Below are 22,695 nucleotides of genomic sequence, written 5' to 3'. Positions count from 1 at the left end.
TGCTTTAATAGTAACATAATCCTGCAGTTTACATTTACATTGTAGCTGTCATTGTGCATATTAAGTACTGCTTTCAGTGATCTGTGCTCTTTAATTAAGCTATGGAGAAATTTAAAAATGCTGTGCATTTTATTTTATTTTTTAAATGTCAATTCATTGGAAAGCCATGTTAATAGATGTTAATAGACTGAAGAAACATTGAGCTTTTGTGACAGTTACAATTAAGGAACTATATGTACCTCCACCAGTATTTCTTCTTCTTCTTCTTCTTCTTCTTCTTCTTCTTATTAATAATAATACACTGTATAATAGGATTTATTTTTTTTAAACAGAAAAAAACATAATGCTAAAATCTCATCACACCACTTTTTTCGGGTGTCTAGCCATTTTTTAATCAGTAGCTGGACTGCTGGTGCTTTGTTCATTCATTTTTATAATCAGCGTCCCCAGTCTCTTGTGAAATTCCTAATTTTAAATAAGTTTGGTTCATTCAATAATGAAAAAAAGATTCATTGAAGACTTTGAAAAATTGGTTGTAGTCAAATTGTTTGTCAATGAATTTATTTAATGCATTTCTAAATATTGCTCTATTGAGAGTTGTATAGTCATGGTTGAGGTACACTGACATGCAGTTATACTGTAAATACAAAATGATAAAATGGTGCTTCATTTTTATTATTTTCAGGTTAGAAAGTGCAAATCTCAAACAACGAAACTCAGAAAGCTTCTTTCATCATTTCAGTACCAATAATTGGTGCAAGACTTAAAAATGGTTAAAAGTCCCTTCAAATAACAGACAAATTCAAACTGCACAATACAGTTTGTTATAAACCGAGGCGTCCAGCTGGGAGGAACCTCTGAATTCTAATCACTCTTATTTATTCACAGTCTCTGTTTAAAAACAAATCTGGTTCAGCCTTGACAATCAATATCTATTTACAGACAGGGTCAATTAAATGTCACCACAAGGAACATATACACCATTGTAAGTGGCAAATCCAACATAGAATATATATATAATCTAAAATTGGGGTGTGTTGTGAACAGAGCCAATAAAAAAAAAAAAAAAACTTCTATTCCCTTTTGGAAGCACTAAGGACATTTTACTATCATTTATTGCAATTTGCACTTTATTGATTGAAATTAATATTTTGACTAAGCTTAATCAATTGTGTATCAATATTTGGACAAACCTAAATATGTGCAGAAATAGGTCTTGGATTTAAAGGGAAAAGGCCTTTATTGATTTTGTAAGTGGCCCTCCATTATTAATAGCATTACGGTCCTGAACAGAATTGTCATTAAAAATGCATCTTTCTAGTCAAGGGAACAGAGCCTGGAGTAACAGCTCAGGCAAGTGGCAGTTCTATTTCACAGTTTCTTGTTTTAATGTTCCTAATGTTGTGCATCGAAACATGATGTTTGATTGTTACTGTCAGCATTACACACTAAATCCTAGTACTCCCTGCTAGATTAAAGTTTAAACTTGCCAAAGAATTTGTGCCAAGGTGCTTTCAGTGTAGACCTGTAAATTGCCAAGTCAATCTAGATAAGCATTCTGCTCCTCTTTTCAAGAATTTTAGATGTGTGAAATAATATATGAACTGCAATGCACAATGTGTGGTTTTAATGTGACTTTCTTGGTAAAATATATTAATAAATTACAACATAACAATAAAATGGGTTATATATTCTAAATACTATACAGTACATAGTAAGATTTACAATATATGTATTTTATTTTGTCAGTATTTGTGTAAATGCATCTATGGTAAACATTTAACTTGCCTTACTAAAAATAAAGAGCATGAAGGCTTACATGTTTAACTTTGCCTTGCTTACTGAGGCAATGTTAATAACGATAATCTCCACATTTTACTTTTCTGTCATATGTCTGTTTATCACCCTTATGAAAGCACTGACATTTGGAAGATACTGCTGTTTTATTTTCATGTGATTCAGTTTCTGTGAACATTCCTATCATTTTGAAAGTCTTAATTAGATTTACTGTCACTGGCTTACAAAGTTTTTAGTCATACTTATTTTGATTGTTCTGTTTATATTCTTCTATTGGAGAAGGTTGACGAGCCATTACAATCTGTGAAAGAAAATAGTACACAACACCATCACAAACACCAAATATAAATCTGCTGCTTCTATATACTGTAGTAGATTCATAAATGAAACAGCAGAGAAGAGGCAACCAAAGATCTGTCTGACTCATACAGTATTTTTGTGTAAATTTTTGAGACTGCTATATCCCTTATGAAACAAACATATATTTTTAATATATGGTAGAAAAGTAAGATCCTTATATTTTTCATATAAAGAAATTGGCCCCTTTTTATATATTTAAAATATATGGGATATATTTAAAACATATTTTAGTCTGTAATCCATATATTTATTTTATATGGATTACAGACTAATGAAAATATATGGTGTTACAGACTAAAATATAATTTCATTTATTATTATTATTATTATTCTCAAAAGCTAAAAGACAATAACAGCGCGTGCTTACCATCAACCAGAAAATAAATATATATTTGTGTTTGAAAAGCACTCAGGACAAGTAATTGCACATAACCTCCTTGATAACTTACTTCTGTATGAAATGTATATTTACCTCAAGAATAACTGAGCTTGGAATGTACATATTTGAACCTGCCTTGTCTTGCAGTACAAGACAGTTCTACCTGCTGTGTGATATTTTATGTTCTGTTACCAAATATCTACTGCTAAACACTACCCAGTCCTAACAGAAACAATGGGTAGATATTCTTCTGAGGCGACTTCCTATAACTTTGGCTTTGAGAACATTGTGTAAGGCTTGTGTTTTAATTGTTGACTAAACAATAAATGGTTTCAAAAGCCTTTATTGGGACAGCACACGGTATGCAGAGGTGTACAGCGCAAAAGGGATAGTGCAGCTGTTTAGTCTTGCTTACAAGTCTCACTTCATTCTCTCAATCTCACTTCATGTATCTCCTACATAAAATGAACCCCACAAAGTGCAGAGCCTGGGATAAAAAAAGCAGAGCCAGGGAAATGCCCCCCTATCCTCCTTGTCAAATCGTACTGTTTGTACTTTATACAGTTTCTATAAGTTTCGGTCGTCGACTTTGTAGTCGCACAGAGAGCTCTAGTTTTGAATTTACAGCCGTGGCGGGGGGTGTATGTCACTGACATCCTTGTTATTGTATTATTAGTCTGAAGTTGTTTGCTATCTCAATCAAATTTGTCTTTATCTAACCATGTTTCCAAACAGTTGTTCATAGCACTGGGATTACCAAGGAGACAAATCAGAATGAGCTCTACCCCACACTGCTGCACATAAATAAAAAAAAAGGCTAGTGACGGGTGATAAAAAACAGAAGTTTGTTCTTGTTCAGCAATCTGCCCATCACACACCTATTGATTTTTATCAGTACCCTGATGAAGCACTTCCCTGTTATAATGAAGGATTAAATCCAGATGGATGCTATCTGTCATAATTAATCATGTTAATAGTTAAAAATAGGAAAGAAAAAAAATCAACATACACACATTCATCCTAGTGGGAGCATTAGGATGACTGTGCGTACACTTTATCAAATGAGGATGGAGTCCACATCAACCAATGATAGAAGTATATGAATCAAAATTCAACGTCAACATACAGTAGAAGACACTGAATTCTAAATTGAGATGTGCTTTCAATGTGTGCTTTTACCCTGAGATGGATATACAGTAAAGAGGACTTTCTAATGACGGCCATGAGTCTTTAGCAGAGCCCATTTTACTCCAGCTGAGACAAAATGAAAAAAAAAAGAATGATGAAAACTCACCTGGTTGCCATGGTAACCCACTGCATGTAACAGCTAGTCCAAATGAATTTAGAAGAATCATTAAATTATTCACCCCACTTGTGTGAACAAGCCTAAATCTACTTATTCATACACGTTATCAGAAAAATGAAAGCAAGTTGCAAGCCAGGAATAATATCTACAAGTGTGATGGTTTTGGTACGTGCAATATAATACAATCTTGGCAAATTTAAGAAATATGTTTTAAAAAAAAAAACAATACTCTCAACACAAGGGATAGGTGTCTTGTACAACAGTCCTTGACCTTTCCCACTACTGTCCCACTACTGTCTCTCAAACCAGGCTCTCCCCCCTCCAATATGACAGTCATCTAAATCATATTTAGCGCATTAACTTCCAAAATATAATTCATATGACAGGCTGCAAAGTCAAAGTCCAGGACAATTGTCTTTAAGGCCAGAAAACTGACTTGTGTTAAACTTGCACTAAATCACTGCTTTTTCTTTACATCCATGAAACCTCAGTCCATCTGCTGCCTTGTACTGTTGCAATACCCACCTGTCAGGCAACATGATGCTTTTCTCAAAGGACACTCTACTTACTAATTGCAATGACAGCCTTTTCTGAATAATGCAATCACAATGTATGCACTGTGCATATGACTGCATTGTCCAAACTAGAGAGTACTTGCTAAAATGACAGGTATTCAAAATTAATTTCTCACTCTCATTCAGACAGCTTTCTTAATGGTTACACCTTCTCATAACCAAACAAAAACTGCATAGCAGGTTGAACCGCTCCAGATTTTACGATTATTACTAAATTACAGTACTGTATATGTACCTGAGTCTAGACACACAATATTACTGAAGCCACACACTACTAAGTCTATTAAGCGATTAAAGGAGAACCTGAATAGTTTAATGACTGTTATTTCCAATATCTGTTTTCGGATTGTACACTGTGTTAAATGTACATACTTTGTCTTGTGGTGGTCATGATATTAGTAAGAGCATTGTTTTGGCCCCTATTGACAGTGTATGAGTCCAGAGAAATACTGGCTTTTCAGAAGCTCATGAAAATATGCCAGGAATGTAGGGTGTCATCAGTTATTGGCTAAAAAAAAGAAGCTGAATCAGTTAGAGTCATGTGCATAACAACTGTGGTGGCCAGGGCCCAGTGGTATTCAGTATTCAGAGGCTGCAGACCTGGTAGCTTCCAAACTGTCCTACAGCCAGTTCAGTGGGGAAATGAAAATGATTACTTTCAATATTGGATAAAAAATAAATAAATACACAGGACAAAGACTATCAGGACCCAGTTTGCATTTTCATTGACAGGAATAACATATGTTGATGTTAGAAAATGTACACGCATAAAAACACTAAACACTAATCTTTCCAAATGAAATGAAACTAAATAAATTCAATTGTTCTTGATTTGTGTTAAGTTAAAATAGGCCTACATCTATGATTGTGTCCCGTTCTCCAGGAGGTAAATGGGCTGTCAGGAAACAAGAGGCCATAGATCTATGTCACAGTGCAGCCCAAAGCATCTCACTTCATGACACTTTTATTAAGGTAAGCTGTTACACAACAATGCACAGTTTCCAAACAGTACACTTTCTCTACGGTCTACGTGGTGAAGCTGACACAGTACACTAACCTGACTGAGAACTGCTGTGTAGGGCTTTATTTTCAGTTTTGGCTATACTTGGCTCAAACTGCATTCAGTCCGTATAATGCATACCGTATAATGCATTCTGCTACCTTGTATAATTTACACTAATACTTCTCTCTGTAATGAATCAACAGCAGATATACCTCTCATTGCTACATGTTTTTTGCTGTGATTCTTATGTAACTATTACAACATGATACCAGTCGTGCAGTAATAGTTACATAAAAAAAAAAAACAAAGTACCAAAATAACCATGCAACATAGTACCAAAATAAAATGCTGTGGTAAACTTTTAGAAGGATAGGTTTAAAAAGTTTATGAGGGAAGAGGCACCATAATAAAAAATGTAATCCTAGTGCTAGTTTAAAAGGAAACACTATAGATAAAAACTAAGGTTGTGTATTATCACTGGAGTCTGATTGCTGGTATATCTGCCCACTTGCCGGTTCGAGTCCAGGCTATTCCACTGCCGACCGTGGACGGGAGTTCCCAGGAGGCGGTGCACAATTGGCGGAGCGCCGCCTGGGGGAGGGGGAGGGGTGGGGGGGGGGCCTAGGTCAGCCAGGGTGTCCTCGGCTCACCGCGCACCAGCAACCCCTGTAGTCTGGCCGGGCGCCTGCGGGCTTGTCTGTAAGCTGCCCAGAGCTGTGTTGTCCTCCGACGCTGTACCTCTGAGGTGGTTGCATGGCGGGTCTGCAGAGTGTAAAGTAGCGGTTGGCTGACGGCACACGCTTCAGAGGACAGCGTGTGTTCATCTTCACCACTCCCGAGTCAGCACGGGGGTGGTAGTGGTGAGCTGAGCATAAAAATAATTGGCTATTTCAAATTGGGAGAAAAAATGATAAAAAAAAGAAGAGTAGCCTTGAGAGTTCCACCCACCAATGTGCCTCTTCCTGCTGATGCTAATTCACACCTTCTCTTTATATTCACCTTGCTTCCAATGTTTTGTTTGTTTGTTTTTCTGTCTTGCATTCTCATTTATTTCACAGTTCATTCATATGCATATTGCTATGTCTCATTAGTTTGAAATCTTTTCCACAAACATTGGGCTTTAAGAAGGATCTATTGGGAAGAGAGTTATTACTTCCATAGATTCGATTTTTACACCTAGGAGCGGCACATTTTCTACTCTACTTCCCTAAAATAAATAAAAAGGTTTTGCTTGGGGGTAATAGGTGACACGGTTTTCAAATATAAGTTCAAATCACCATCTGAAAACAAATGTTATCTATAACCATAAATCTTATTTTTTATTACCAACGGAATTATCCTCATATGATACTGCATGTGATAGCACGGCACACTGGAGTTTGTTCCATAAATGTGTAACCCCAAATTTTCTCCAATTTAAAGTATTTTTTGGGGAGTATGCCTTGGCTCTGTTGGTGAACTGCACAGTAACTCAGAAGGGAGTGAAATGTTTATTTTGTGCACATGAGACTAATTCCAACTTCTCCATGCATCCTCTTCACAGATATTCAAATTAGTAAAGGTTTGAAAGGTTGAGATTTGAACCTGGCACAGAAAGTCATGACGTGTTTGAAAGCTGGCAGCAGAACTTTAGTGCCTACAGCTGCTATGAAATCCGCCATGACTTGCCTAAAGTGGGTTCTGATAAAAAAGGAGCATTTTTTTGTATCACCACAGTAGTGCACACTAGATAAGGCCTTCTCTTGTTTGTCTTTTGACTCACCACCCAAACATGACAACTCACAACATTCTTTTGTTACCCCCTCCACATACTGTACAAAGCATACTCACATACTGAGTGACACATCCTATTAGCACAACCTATCACCTTCATTAAAATAGATTCAATTACATCTCTGAACATAGCATCATTGTTTTTATGTATGCAAATAGTACTTCCACCCCAGTATAGATACATAAGATCAATCAATGCTCCCACCAAATATACTGTGACAATAGTAATAAATACATTCCTGAACAATCAGATACATGAAAACAGTTAACACTGTGGTATCTCCTTTTAACTAAGAACATTTCACTTTGAAGAAATAGCCTCATGATGCCACAAGGGTGCCGTAAAGGACTTCAAGTGCATAATACAGAGAGGTACTGGCAGATACCATTTATATTTAAGGGTGGAGAACACACAAAACAATACCATGTGTCAGGTCTCCAAAGCACTAGGTTTTCACCAGTTTAAATATTTCAACTGCTATTTGTTGTCTATAGACTATCCACTTCATGGCAATAACTTACAAATGTACTAAGGTCCTGCTGTTCAGATTGTAAATAAAATATCTTGCCCATCAGCTATTTCTACTAAATGCATAACACTTTTAGTAAGAACTATACTCATTCAAATATAGTCTGTAATACTCTTGGAAAACAGATAGTAAATGTATAAGCTAAAAATAAATATTTTCAAAACACACAAAAAATGAAATTGGGATACCTTACTATTAATTTTGCACTTCTTGTCTTTTTGTGTCTTTTTGTCTCTTTTCTCCAGAGCTTCTCTCCTTCCTAAAGCGGAACCCATCTCTGATCAGGTTTGGCATTTGCAGAAATCCATCGGCCAAAACATCATCCACATGGCAAGGTCCCCCCCCTCGCACCACTGCATTGCACGCGATGACAGGGGGTTGTTATGTGAGAGACAGCCCGAGAGAAGTGGGGTGGGGTTCAAAGACAGATCAAAGCTCCAGCCAGCAGCAGCATGTTCCCCTGTTTTCCATTCGTTACACTGAGACAACATTGAAATTACACTGGCAGAGTTCTTCAGGCTGTCACTCACTCTGCATCACACACCATCATACAGAGAAAAGCTGAATTGTCTGCCTACAGACAGCTGCTCATAGGAGGCGGGATTCGGGTGGGACTCCCGAGCCGATCACTCTGAAAACAGCTGGATAGTATTGACTATCTATGCATGTATGTTTTGGCTGTAAGAATTCAAAGTGTGTTCAGCGTTCATCAGTCGTGGTTTTCTGTGTGAGTTTGTGTTGTGCTTGTTTACTCTGTGAATGCTCCCAAATGTATTCATGTGAATGCAACTGTGTTCGTGTACAGGACATGTATATCTGTGTTATGTGTGCAGAAATTTGTTGAACTGTTGGTGGCAGCTTCTAGCACTGTTGCAGCTAGAAAAATGGGTCACCATCTCAAGATGATTCTATTTTGTACACCAAACGTAGCTGAACTTATTGGGCCCAAATAAATTAACTTTCTAGATGGGAAAAGGCATTTGGGGAAAATACACATCAATGCAATATAATAACTGGACCAGATGTGTGCAAAATGTGTTTATAACAAAGACGTTATCAGTAATGTGTTGATAATGTGCACGTTATACACAGGGTATACTGCATACCGCATAGAGAATTACAGTACTGCTTAACATAATGCAGAAATTTCTGTTTTCCCAAAAAAAGAGAAAGTTTATTTTTCACTAAAAATAAATTAAATGAATTGTGCCCTTCAAATGGTTTTACTACAAAGTTAAAATAAAGTTAAGCTCCATAACAGCACATGCATAGTGCTCAGATATGCATCATGCAACGTATCTCCGGATGTGATGAGCAGCTGGGAATTTCTGGTGCACGACTGCCATGTATCCTGACAATAGAAAATATGTTATATACATTATTATTGATATTATTATTATTTATTTACACTGAAGATGATACGTTCCAAAACAGCTTAAGGCGAAGGCAAACCTTTTAACCTGTCATGAGTTTTGCCTTAATAGTGCACAGATGTCCTCTTCCCCCATCCTTAACTCTTGAATATTTCTGATGTGGTTAGAAGAATATGCACAGTAGACAGAACAGACTGGCATCCCACCAACTGTGTTTTACATGCTTCACTAGTTTTTTGTTTAGGCAGTATGTGTCTCTAACAAACTATTCAGGCAATAATACATATTTATTTTGGATTTCAATTTGCCCTTTATCACATTTCTGCACAGTAGGCTTATCAGGGCAATACAAGCCTCAGCTGGCACAAGTTATTTCAGCATAATGACTACAAGGACATTTTTAACATTGTATTGCACATTTGCACAAATTAAGTCAAAACACAATTAGTGATGCAGTTGTTATGATTGTACTCCTATTATTTTTACTTCAAAACAAGTAATATATATTGAAACAGATGCTATGGCCATATTGTGAATTACCCCAAACTGCAGACAGAACTCTTTAATATAACTGTTGTACAATTGCTGATGTGCCCTACTAGCAGCTTCATTGCTTACGCTAAAACAAAGATGTGTTTCTATAATACTGGCAACACTCTACATGTGGGTCTTAATGTTTACACGGTATGGGACAATAAATGTTGAAGACCGACAATGTTCCTCTGACCCTGTTTTTTTGTAAATCTAGGACCTGGTAGTGAGGGGCTCTCTCAAATTTTTCACAGTTACGATTGTCCAGTTTTTAACCCACAAAAATCCTGCTATATGAAAAAAATGCCTCATAATCACTACGTTTTAGTATTAATTGAAAAGTAGAAACAGTGAACCCAAAAGAGATGCAAAAACTATTTTAACACTGCATCACTGGAATCCAAAATCTCACAGCATTATTTGTTATGTGTTTCAGACTTGCTTTTGTTTATATTTCTCATGGTTCTTATGCCTGAGCTGTTGTTTAAGAAAGGGTTAACACTGCTTCACTCACAACAAATGTGATGCCCTTTAGCATTTGGTGAGCTAAGGCTGTGGCTACAAATGCTGATGTAAGAACAACTTTATCAAATAGGGTATAAATAAGTCAGGCAGGTGAGTTTCATTACTCTGTCTATCAGTATCTGTTTATTGTAAAATAATCTGGATTTATATTGTAATAAGTCAGCGCATGCAGACTCTACTATATTTCTGACACATTTTACTACATGTCAAGAAATAAAAGTGCAATAAACGAGGGACTACTATCTTCATGAAGTAACTGGAAATTGTATTTATTCGGACTATCATATGACAAGAACATCTATAATATATTTGCAGTTGCTGTGCCTGGTTAGTGTGTTGGGACCCATTTGATTGAGTGATTGGACATGTTATACACATTATGTCTATAAACATATACACACACACAGTATAACTGGTTCAAACACACTAACCAGCCCCAAGCTGCAACAGCAACTGCACAGGACAATAAATGCTGTTTGTAATACACTAAAAGGGCTGATTTCTGCATTAAGATCAGATGCTTCCTGACTGTACTGCCATTGTCTGAGCTGAATAAAGAAATCTTTTTCAACCACATGATCACATGTTCTCCGTCTCTCAGGGAGACTTGCTTGCAGAGTTTTTCCACACCAGTCCTCTCAGATAAAAAAAAAGCTATATGAATTTGCCCTTCACTAAGGAGCAGTGGGGCATGGTGTGCCATTAAAAGTAGGCTAAGGCTCGACCTGAACAGATGCCGACCAATGGAGCGCTACAGTTAGCAAATCGGACGGTATGTCAATGAGGTAAAAGAGGATTAGCTCTTAAAGAAAGACTGTTTGCTTCCAGGCCTAAACACTAGTATTTTGACAAGGGGAACACTTGGTGGTCAGTGGGTGAATCCAGATGGTCCCTGAAGAATTAAGTGGGAAATTGCATCAACCCGAACCCCTATACACAAACCACAATACACAACGGGTAACTCAGCAACCTCTGGGCCACCTGATTGTACTGTCTGCTCACATGGGCTCAAGTTGATCAAACTAACTTCCCTGCAGGGTAGTACTGAAACTTCCCACTCTTAATTTCCCAGTACTAACTTGCCAACAACTGAACAATCAATGTTAAATTTAGTGGGGTGATGCAGGGAGGTTCATCAAAGTGCGAATATAAAGATTGGGTGTGGGTTGGAAGTGGGAGAAGAACAGGCAATTGTTTTATAAGTTTTTGCCCCAAACCACTCCCCCCCCCCCATCCCTACTTGATAAACTGAGACTGCTCTGCATTCAATTTGCAAAAATAAAAATTATAGTGCAGTACATTTTACCACTCAAAATGTGTCCACCTTCGCTATTTAACAATGATGTCGTTTGTTTTGCTTCCCGTTTCATTCTGTACTAATCTTCCTTTAATCCATATTAGCATGTATCATTAAAACATCATCACACAATAAAGCATGTCCTATTGATCCCTGTTGCAATTAAATCATATATTTGTTTACATAAATATACAAATAAACAAACAAGAAAAAAAAGACATACAACAAAATACCATAGCTACCCTACACACACACTTGCCCCAGGAAATGTACAATAATACAATGTTCTGATTCCTGACAGACCAAAATCAGTGGATTGGTAAAATTACCTCAGATCCCTGATGGCCTTGTTAACAAATTGCATTTGCGTAAAGTTCAGAATCGTAAATCTTGTAATAGACACATTTTTCTCCAACATGTCTATTTTATGTAAACTACGTACCCTATTTAGAAAAGTAAACCAACTAATCTAGTTTAATATCCTTATCACTATTTTATATAAATATGGTGAACGTGGAATGTATTGACAGTTACCGCTTTAGACAAACAGCCTATGCTATAGTGTAAAGACTGGTTCAGTGTTGTGACTACCGGAGATTGTCATGATATGACATCAGACTGTTGGAAAAAATTCACCTATTGTGAAGGAAGTCGCAATATGTGAGACCAGGGACCGCTCCGTTCCTATTCTTCTTTATTTATTCTAACTTAATAGATTAGGCTGTTTTCGTACCTTGACTAGCTTGAAAAAAGGGAATTTCTAGAAATGTAAGTCAATTTATATTTTACAACATGCCCTATCATAAAATAATCACTTGATGGTTGTCTGACTATAGCTGACCCGAGCCAGCTGTTGATATGACAAACTAGTATTTCAAAAACACTGCTCCAATTTTTGAACAACTTTTTTTTTTTTTAACAAAATAAAAAATGCTACCTATGAGCTGTGAACAATCCTAATTGTAATGTTAATGAAGACTTGATATTGATAACCACCTTTCGTTTATCCCCCAAATAAACCAGCTGGTTAGTTCCTCTACTTTTCTCTTGCGTAATTTAAAAGTTATTAAACCATTTTTGCCAGGTTCCCTTTTCGGACAGTTGTCCAAACACTTTTAAGCCCAAAGCTGGACTACTGCAACTCCCTTTATTCAGGCTTCCCTGTGGTCCAGCTTAATAGACTTCAGAGGATTCACAACATGGCAGCTCGCCTTGTGTCTGGGACTATGCCTTGCTCCCACATCACTCCGGTTCAGAGGGAACTACACTGACTCCCAGTCCGTGAGACAATAGATTAAGATCCTGTGCACTGTTTATAAAGCATTAAATGGAGTTGGACCAGCCTATCTTCAAGCTGTTCTTCCTGTTCGAATCAATACCAGGAATCTACGTTTGAATGGTTCCCTCCGTATTTCTCCTCCTTTTTCTCGCCAGTTAATTTGGGAGGCCGCACCTTTCAGGCCAGAGCAGCTTATTTATGGAATTTGGTGCCAGTGGAAATTAGAACCTCTTCTAGCCTTCTTAAGTTTAGAAAGCTTTTAAAAACTTCACTTTATCAAAGAATATTTGGGTAACTTTAGTGAGCTGGAATGATTTTAATAATTTAATTTAATACATGATTTGAAAGTGTATCATTTTGTGCAATATATTTACATTGTTGATCATACTATTTATGATGTATTTGGGTAACTTTAGTGAGCTGGAATGATTTTAATAATTTAATTTAATACATGATTTGAAAGTGTATCATTTTGTGCAATATATTTACATTGTTGATCATACTATTTATGATGTATGTTTTTATCACATGGTACTATATGTTAAATGATTTTAATGTTTTTTGCCTCGTACAACGCTCCGATGTCAATTGGCGAGTGGCGCTATATAAAAATGTTAAATAAAATAAATAAAATCAATGTAGAAGAGTAATCAGTAACCTTGAACAGTGTGTGGTGCAAATCTGACTTGCACTGACATGGACATTTTCTTGCCAACATTTAACTATAAAGGGAAAGCTTAAATGCCCTAATTGAGTAAAATACATTTTTGTAGTACAATCCGTTCACACTACAATGGATGGCTCAAAGAGGTTTGCTGCTTTATAATAACGACCAAGCAATTACTCCACCTTAGTATAATGGGGGTTCACTTGGTCCATTACTATGCTATCTGTTTTTTGTTTTACTCCACTTAAATATAGAGTCTATGTAACACTGTGATACTTTTCTATGTTTTCCAAGAGTTAAAAGGTAAATCTCTAACATTATTATCCGAAAAGGGAAAAGTGACAGGTAATGCCTGGGCATTTACTAGTTTTTAGAACCAATGCATTTAACTGAAAGTTTGTAAGAAATAGCTATCAGGAAAAAAAAATGAAAAACTGAAATGAAAAAAAAGAACAGATTTACTATGTATTTGCTTTTCAAGCTTTCTGAGTCATGTATTGTGTGGTCCAGTGGTTAAAGAAAAGGGCTTGTAACCAGAAGGTCCCCGGTTCAAATCCCACCTCAGCCACTGACTCACTGTGTGACCCTGAGCAAGTCACTTAACCTCCTTGTGCTCCGTCTTTCGGGTGAGACGTAGTTGTAAGTGACTCTGCAGTTGATGCATGGTTCACACACCCTAGTCTCTGTAAGTCGCCTTGGATAAAGGCGTCTGCTAAATAAACAAATAATAATAATAATAATATCTATATAACCTGCACTTTCCCTACCACGGCTCCAGGGTCAACATAGAGAAGAAGCACATTAGAGTCACCGTTGGATGGCCCCCAGACCACCCTTTCAATACAATCACACTGCTCGAAAAGAAACTTCTGAATGCACAGCCATTTGAATCAGCTGTTTCTGCTGGTAGGAATACCTGCTTTATTGCTTCTTAGGGGTATACAGCTATTTTTAGTTGTAGTGTTTTGTGTTCTTCCACCAAGCTGGAACGTTTTAGTAATATTGCGCCCCTGGGTGTTGAGCGGCTGCCAAGTGAGGAACTCAGATAAACAGGCCATAAAATAAAGACAGGCGATAACAGAAGAAACATTCCTCCCCTTGCAACAAACAAATGCATTAGCTTTCAATCATTCATTGCATGTTTGGAAAGAATATGCGCTGTATCTTCTGAAATACATACTTTCTAAACGCATAACCATTAACCACTTTTCCACATTAGATAATCATTATGTACAACATAGATACCGCCACATAGGAATACAAACTTCCTAAGCTGTGTAAGAAAAAATAACTCTTAGAACAGAATTCTAGAAGGCCTTGGTACTGGCATTTCTTTTAGCATGCTGCCAAACACAATCGACATTGAAATTGTCAAACAAAAGTAGCAGTTTCTGGTATTTCCCTCTGTTTCAAGTAGTATTGCTTAGTTAAACACACAGTCAGACAGATATAAAAACATAATTTCCCACCTTTGTATGCAGCTTGGCCAACTGCTTGTCATCCAGGTCACACTGAGTGTAAACTCGCCTTTTATAACGGAACTGCAGAAGGGAAAAGAAATGACAAAAGGTAAATATACAATAGCTAGATTGAGTCTATTCATAGCATAGTATTGAGTAGTACTGTTGCTATGTGTAAAAGTTATTGCTATGTTGTCTAAAATATCTACTGCAGGTGTTCAGGGCAGGTAACATAACTCTCTCCTTTTAGCTCCGGGATTAGTCCAGTTTATCTTTGCTGGACCCTCTCCAATGCCGCTTTGTATTTTCTGTAGTACAGAGACCAAACCTGAACGCGGCATTACAAGTGCAGTCTCACCAATGCATTATACAGCCTCATCATAACCTCATCTGATTAGGCTCAGCAGTGTTCATATCTAAATTGAATGTGACAAATGCAAGCAGACATTGTTTAACTTCTGGAGAATGAGCTTGGAACTACAGTTAAAAAGGCCAACAAAATGATAGCCAAGGAAATTATCATGACATGCCCAAGGTGGGGAGTAAAAAATCAATGTCACCCTAAAAGATGCAAAATAAAGATCATCCTTGTTTTACATATATGTTGATCACTACCACTGACCTATCCTAACACAGCCTAGACAAGTGTCACAGCAATAAGAAACAACATAAAATACCAACTGAAAAGTAAACTAGATTTACAACATATCTGACTGTTGCAAAAGTATCACTTTTTGTAAAGATGTAGCACAGTTTTAATTACTCCAGATTACCCAATAGGGTGTTGATTACTTGTTCTTCATGTCTAATCGACAGAAGAAATGCACAGTCATATAATAAATTAGAGAGTTAATGGAAAAATTATTGTACTGTTTGTTGTACTCAACAACTGTGACCTAGGTGTTATTGTTGTGGCCAGTTGGCAATTATGGGGTTACATTGAAAATAACCTGTAGTTGACACACCTCTTAATCAAGAGTATAAAAGCAGGACACCTGCTACTCTCAGGTCAAGCACCTGTTTGAAGCAACACCTCACAGCAGTGAGGCAAGCTACAGGTTTGTTTTACGTTGTGTAATGTATTATGAGAGATATTTAAAAAGGGATCATTTTTGTCTGCTACTTTTGATCTCTAAGAATGGATTTATAATTGTTTCATTGAATTGCATGGTTTGCGTGTTTGATTTGGATGCAATGTGTCTTTGTATTTATTATGTGTTTTTGTTTTATTTTAGAATGGTCACTATTGCTGTTTTTTCCTGACTTTGTTTGTATAATTGCATAATTGGACAGTTGACTTAAGTGTTTATTCATGTGTTCTGAATTAGTGTATTTTTGTAGTTTTAATTTAATGAAATACATTATAGTTACAGCTAGTGAAGGGAAAAGTGAAGCCTTGTGAACCTGAGTCCTATGAACCACTGGTTCGCCGAAAGGTTCACTGATCCGAAACACATGCTATTTAGTGACATCTAATGGCAGATCTGCACAGCCCAATGCATTTAGGCTGTGTGGTCCAGTGGTTAAAGAAACAGGCTTGTAACCAGGAGGTTCCCGGTTCAAATCCCACCTCAGCTACTGACTCATTGTGTGACCCTGAGCAAGTCACTTAACCTCCTCGTGCTCCGTCTTTAGGTTGAGACGTAATTGTAAGTGACTCTGCATCTGATGCATAGTTCACACACCCTAGTCTCTGTAAATCGCCTTGGATAAAGGCATCTGCTAAATAAATAAATTTAAAGTCAAGGCAAGGTATACATGTACAATTAATATAGACAGTATAAAATACACACACCCTCTTACTGGATGTGAACCAGCATGTGGACCAAGCTCAGCGCTAACATGCAACATACTACCACTCAACCTTTAATGCAGTCATGTTACAAGATTCCCAATACCTTACATACATGTTGTTCTTTTTCCTTCAGGCATTTGCACATCAATCATGTAAGATTGTTAAACTTTCAAAAGTGAACAATCAGGCAATTTCCATCGAAAAAGAGAAACAACTCTCACCATTTTTCTCACTCTATTTTGATAGCACTTTGTATGTTTTCTTTTAGCCTGAGAAATTCTTCTTCCAAATGCAAATAACCTAATTCATATTAAAATACAGGAATGTATATTTAAACTGTTTGTGTCCTGAGTTTAAATTTGGTCTTGCGTGACTTACTGGTATCATACATCTTTGTTAAACTGGGTTTCCAGGTTTTTAGGTTGGCCACCAAAAAAAACAACAACAGACATTGCGTTACACAAATAATAATAATAAAAAACAACAAAATTACATAAGAAAGCACTGTGGAAAGAACAATTACACCTTTTTACAGTATACAGTACAGTAAGAATTCATGTTAAAAAAGAACAATAACAAAAAAAAAGCAGCTGAGCCATAAATATAACAGGTCTTAAAGTTAATGCCTGGGGTTCTCCTAATCTAAAGGGAGCAGGAGTTTAAATAAAAAAAGCTGTCCTAGATGGACACTGTATTGGCAGAAACAGCTCAATGGTGCCAAATTCATCTGTAGAAACAATGTAATATTGGCAATGCCTGGGGTCTCAGTCAAACAGGGCAGTCTGTAAATTCCATATTTTTGGACCACTGATGTAATAGAAAATTTTACTGGCAAAAGGATTTTTGGATCATAATTGTGAAATAAAAGGATGTAAGGCGACAGTGAATTGTTCAGTTATCTGGTTTGTTTCTGTGTTTTATGAAGAGAATATCAAAACACAAATCTGTACGTTTGGAACCCCTCCAGGAGGCACTGAGCATAACTATATAGTACTACCTTACCTTTGCTTTTTTAACGTACCCTAAATCCAGTAACAAACTTTGTATTACTTGTATTGTAACACTTGAAATGTATTTGCTTACGATTGTAAGTCGCCCTGGATAAGGGCGTCTGCTAAGAAATAAATAATAATAATAATAATAATAATACAAAATAAAATCACCCATTGTCCCAGTTTCTCTTGGGAATGGCATTTTTCTCCCTTAAATGCATGCACAAAATGAATAATCACTGTGTTGGAAATCCAAAGAAGAAATCAGAACTGAAATTCCTCCTATGACTGCATACTGTGTATTCAACGGCTAATGCATATGATAGAAGAACAGGACCCTCCAGCTCCTGCTCTCATCCCTGAGCAAAGGGTGTTGTTTGAGTGGCTATTCTGACTCCTTTTATATAAAAAGCACTTTCTATGAGAAAAGGCTGTGTACTGATCCTTTGAGCTGTGTAAACACGAATGGGTATCACAAAGATAAATACTAACTGGTGTAGTGCCGTCATTGAGTGGCAGAAATAGCAAACCCAGAGGCGTCAGACTGCGATTCAGCGCTTCCGCGTTACTTTGGTTTTGTTTGTTTGCTTGCTAAAAAATAAATCAAAAACACTTCAAAAATAAAACAGCACCCACACTATGGCTGCCTCTGTGCATAGACAGGGCAGAAAGCACAACCTGCGACTCTCTGCCCTTCATCCAAACTATCTCTCTTCCTTCTCCGCTGCAAACAAACATTTCTGTGTTCCTTTTTCAATGGTGTGGTATCTTCTCCAGGTGGCTAATTGGCCAATTGATTAACCAACCAGGAACTGTATGCCTGATCAATCGGGCTGATCAATCAGACAATCAACCTCCCCAGAAAGACACCAAAGAATCACGATTTATGTAATAGCACACTGTACTAGTCTGAATTATTATTTTTCTTTATATACCAACAAAAAAAAAATCCCATTACTGTAAACTCTTGGTGTGACTTTGCATTAGTGTTCTCAGCTCAGAGTTCAAATGATGAGTCTGGAGGACTGGTGGTGAGAATAAACGAAGGCTTGGAGTTTAAAATTTAAAGGTGCAGATCATCATTATTGTAGCTTTTTTTTGTCACTATTCATTCATCTAACCCTGTCATAAATGTATCGGAATATTCCAAATGTAAAATCGCAATCAAACTCCTTAGATATCTTCTCTTTTAAAAACCAGGACATTTCAATCAGGTCAGCCGCAGTGAGAATGCCTTTTAAGCCTCTGGCTTTAGTACTGGATGCAGCCGATAAATGAAGGATTGCATGTCTACAAAGTAAAAAAAAAAACTATAAATTCAACAGCAAGAAGTTCTCCAAGCCAGTTAGTCAGTTCTACAGCCAAGTATAGGGACTATTTTGCATTGACGGAAGGATACATTGAATAAAACTTAATTTAAAGGTGTGATTAGTTCTTGTGTTTATATATTTTTTATGTTTTGCACATGCTGATTTACATAGTTTCATAATATTGTATTTTAATTCCATGTGATTTTTTTTTTTTTTTTAAGTATGTACAGTTTAGGCCCCATATGAACATTTCATTTTTTTTTTTTTTTTTTTTTCATGGAAGTTCCCAAAATGATTTTTCACAGTAAAATAAGTTTCCCACGCATGGGCCATGCATTTAAGCACATTTTAAATGTGACTCAGGTTGCAAGCAAAGAGACAGCTTGTTCAATCAATAAATGTATTTATTAGTATGCTTGTATAGTGTACTATTTGTTTTATTGCAGATAATTCTAAAGGGCACATTCATTTTAATGTTTGTCTGCAAGTATAGATGTCTTACCTCTAGATAAGGGACAGGGGTGATCGAGGGCAGCGGATAATCCTTCAATAATCGCTCCTCATCAAGAAATTTTCCTGCTTTCCCATTGTATGCTGGTTGGAAGAGTCCATAGTTCAATACATCCTTCAGACTCTGATTCAGAGTACATAAAATCCGCTGCTTTGAGGACCAGATCGGCGCCTCTGTGTTGAACTTCAAACATTTCTAGAACAGAAAAAATGGAGATGTTACTAATCACCTCAAATTAAATATTCATGTTAGGTACTGTAGTTGACCAATATAAACACAGGATGCAAACATCTGTTCAAAGACATCAACCAGAATAAAGCCATTTTATTACTTTAAATAAATATATTCATAATTATATTGAGGACATGCTGACATTTTTGTTTTTCATCCAATAGCCATTTTGGCTTGTGCTAGGAAATAAAACTAGAACTAAGCACGGAGATTCAGTCAGCACGGAAAAGCACTTGCACACAGCAGCCACATGGTGGCGCTCGTGGTACACGGGGGAGTCTGCACTATCCTTTTACGTTTAATATAAAATCGTACATAAACATAACTAACATCCATTCTTTGCGTGAATTTTAACTTGAACACTGGCCACTTTCTAGCGACCACTTCCATATAAATCCACATAAAACACAGTGGACGTGAGACAGATTACAGTTGTTGTCTTTTTTAAATTAGGAGGGAAAGCATAATAAGTATTCCATGCTTGCCGTCAGTCAGGTTAGAAATGTGTCATCTCCTGAGGTTTGACCACAATAGAAAACCAAAACATTTTGTCAGGCTGTATTTTTCAGATGCACATATAGGCCCTAATCTTGATTTTCCATTGTGGACATCCTAGAAATCTCCGGCTCTCCGGGATCAAAGTAGTTGCAACAGATTTGTGCTGAGATGTGATTTTTGAGAATAATTATAAATTATAAAATAATAAAAATTATTTAATAATTAAAATCCTTTTTTTCACTGCACTTTTTAATTTACACGTAAACTTGACTGATTGTGTTTTCAAAGTAAGCTACTGTACTGCAACCACGTTATTTCACAAAGTATGGATTGATACCATTAAAACAAGAGATCAGGTTAGAGGAAAGGCAAAATAACCTTTATTTGTTAAGGGAGTTTGAGTAAAGCAAAGAGAAAAGACCACAGAAAGGTGTTATATTTCACCCAGGAGCGGCCCTATCTTTACTTTTCAAAAAGAAAAGAAAAAAACACCAGCCCTGCTTCTCCAGTCATTAGCTGAACTCAGACGGTCGTTCAGGCAGGCAGACATGTCACTGAAACCAGTCAACCTGAACAGAACTGCTCCCTGTATTTGTATACAAACTGATGTCCGCAATGCTGTACCGCATTTACTATTATACCATATTCTGGAACTGGCAACTTTAAAATCTGAACCCCTGTTTTGGAAACTGCTGATAGGTTGCATTCAGTACTAATGCCAGTCAGTAATGGCAGGAATTTTTGTCTAGTAGATGAACAGCTACAATGTAGATGAACAGCTACAATGTCTAATTTTCCATTTAAATTGGACAAGTATTTTTTTTTTGCCAAGTTATAATAATAAATAATTATGAAAAATGCTGTATATCTAAGTGGCGTTAAATCCTTCACATTATTTTCATGTGCCAGAATTCCAGTTAATGTGTTATCGAATGATTGATAGCCGCAGCAGTCTATAACGTACAATCACCTACCATTTGGGTAAAACACAAAATGTGATTACAAAGGAACTGCTGTCAGTTTGTCAATTCCTGAAAAAATCTTAAGGCTAAGTTTGATCATGTAACATTTAATAGAAATGGCACATGTTTAAAGCATAAACTTGGTGATTTTCAGACTGGGTGTTAATCTTCCTCACGAGACAAGCACAATATCTCTTCTGCAATTGTCTTATACTTCTTTCTGTACAGAGTGCTGGCTCCAGGCTTTCAAGCCTTCTTGTGTCAGGAAATATTAATAATAAAGTGAAATATAGCTCAATTATATAGGAGAGTGTAAGATCCAGACAACATGAACAAACATCAATCAGGTAGGTCAACATAATGAAAACATAAAAACATAACATCTCAACTAATGCAAGGGGCCATTATTGTCAACCTTTCCCAATACTATCTAGACAGTTCCTTTGAGTCAGGGCGCTAAACCATGTTACCCATCTTTTAAAACAGATATTCATCTCAGGTTCTTGAAGAAGCCATTTCAATGGGAAAAAGAAAAAACTTGTTGCAATTTAGTAAACATTTACTTTTGTAATTTGTAATTGAAACAGAACTGCATTCTGTTACAGCATCAAGATTCCAATAAAACAAATCCCACCCCCAAGTCCACATCAAGGCAAAAGTGGCCTTTTTGAAAGAAACATGCAAACTCAAAGACTATATTTTAATCATTATTTTTTTCCAGCTGATGTTCTGAAGGCTGCTTGGATTGAGAAAGAAGTAATACAAACATTTCTCCTGCAATACAAACAGGCCTTGCCCTTATTTTTTGTTGCACACTATTATAATCCCCCCACTGTGGATTTATAATGAAGGTGGTCATCCATTGGTCCATTTGAGTTTTACATACAATAGCGGTCATAAGTCTCCCACAACCAAAAAGTCCTTGAATTGCCCAGATTAAATCACAAGTGTGAATGGGAGTAGTGGTTAGGGCTCTGGACTCTTGACCGGAGGGTTGTGGGTTCAATCCCCAGTGGGAGACACTGCTGTTGTACCCTTGAGCAAGGTACTTTACCTAGATTGCTCCAGTAAAAACCCAACTGTATAAATGGGTAATTGTATGTAAAAATAATGTGATATCTGTATAATGTGAAATAATGTATAATGTGATATCTTGTAACAATTGTAAGTCGCCCTGGATAAGGGTGTCTGCTAAGAAATAAATAATAATAATAAAAGTCATAATGACAAAAATGCAAAAATCAAGCAACTTTAGCATTTCTTTACAATCTAGGCAGTTAAAAGTAGTGGGCTCAGGCGTATGACCAGTACTGTATGCAGTATCTAGAAACTTGGAAATGATTTAGCAAACACTATTGAGAATGGCAGGGTCTGAGGCTATATGGAGGTTTCTAACCATCTGTCTGTATTTCAAACGTATACATTATACTGTACACGGGCATACAGTGGATGTAGATTATGGTGATCCACTTTTTCATGTTACTGATAGCTTGTCCCTTGCATTCTTGCTGTAATTATATATATATATATATATATATATA

At 36.7% G+C, this 22,695-nt stretch overlaps 1 protein-coding gene across 9 annotated transcripts in view; it reads right to left on the bottom strand.

The window, feature by feature from the left end:
* Positions 1-22,695, bottom strand: part of LOC117415660 (SH3 and multiple ankyrin repeat domains protein 3) — a 289,648-nt gene that overhangs the window by 188,161 nt on the left and 78,792 nt on the right. For all 9 annotated transcript variants that reach the window (XR_004546440.3, XM_059027379.1, XM_034026268.3 and 6 more), the window contains exons 4-5: positions 19,455-19,658; positions 14,865-14,936 (exon numbers count right to left, since the gene is read on the bottom strand). Coding sequence is in view for 8 of the 9 variants with exons in the window: in XM_059027379.1 (XP_058883362.1) it covers positions 14,865-14,936; positions 19,455-19,658 (276 nt within the window). In the remaining variant the exon portion in view is untranslated. The remainder of the gene's footprint in view (positions 1-14,864; positions 14,937-19,454; positions 19,659-22,695) is intronic.

This window comes from Acipenser ruthenus, chromosome 7 (assembly GCF_902713425.1).
Source record: "Acipenser ruthenus chromosome 7, fAciRut3.2 maternal haplotype, whole genome shotgun sequence".
Lineage (NCBI taxonomy): Eukaryota > Metazoa > Chordata > Actinopteri > Acipenseriformes > Acipenseridae > Acipenser > Acipenser ruthenus.
The sequence above is the reverse complement of the archived record's forward strand: the minus strand, read 5'-3'. Positions and strand labels throughout refer to the sequence as shown.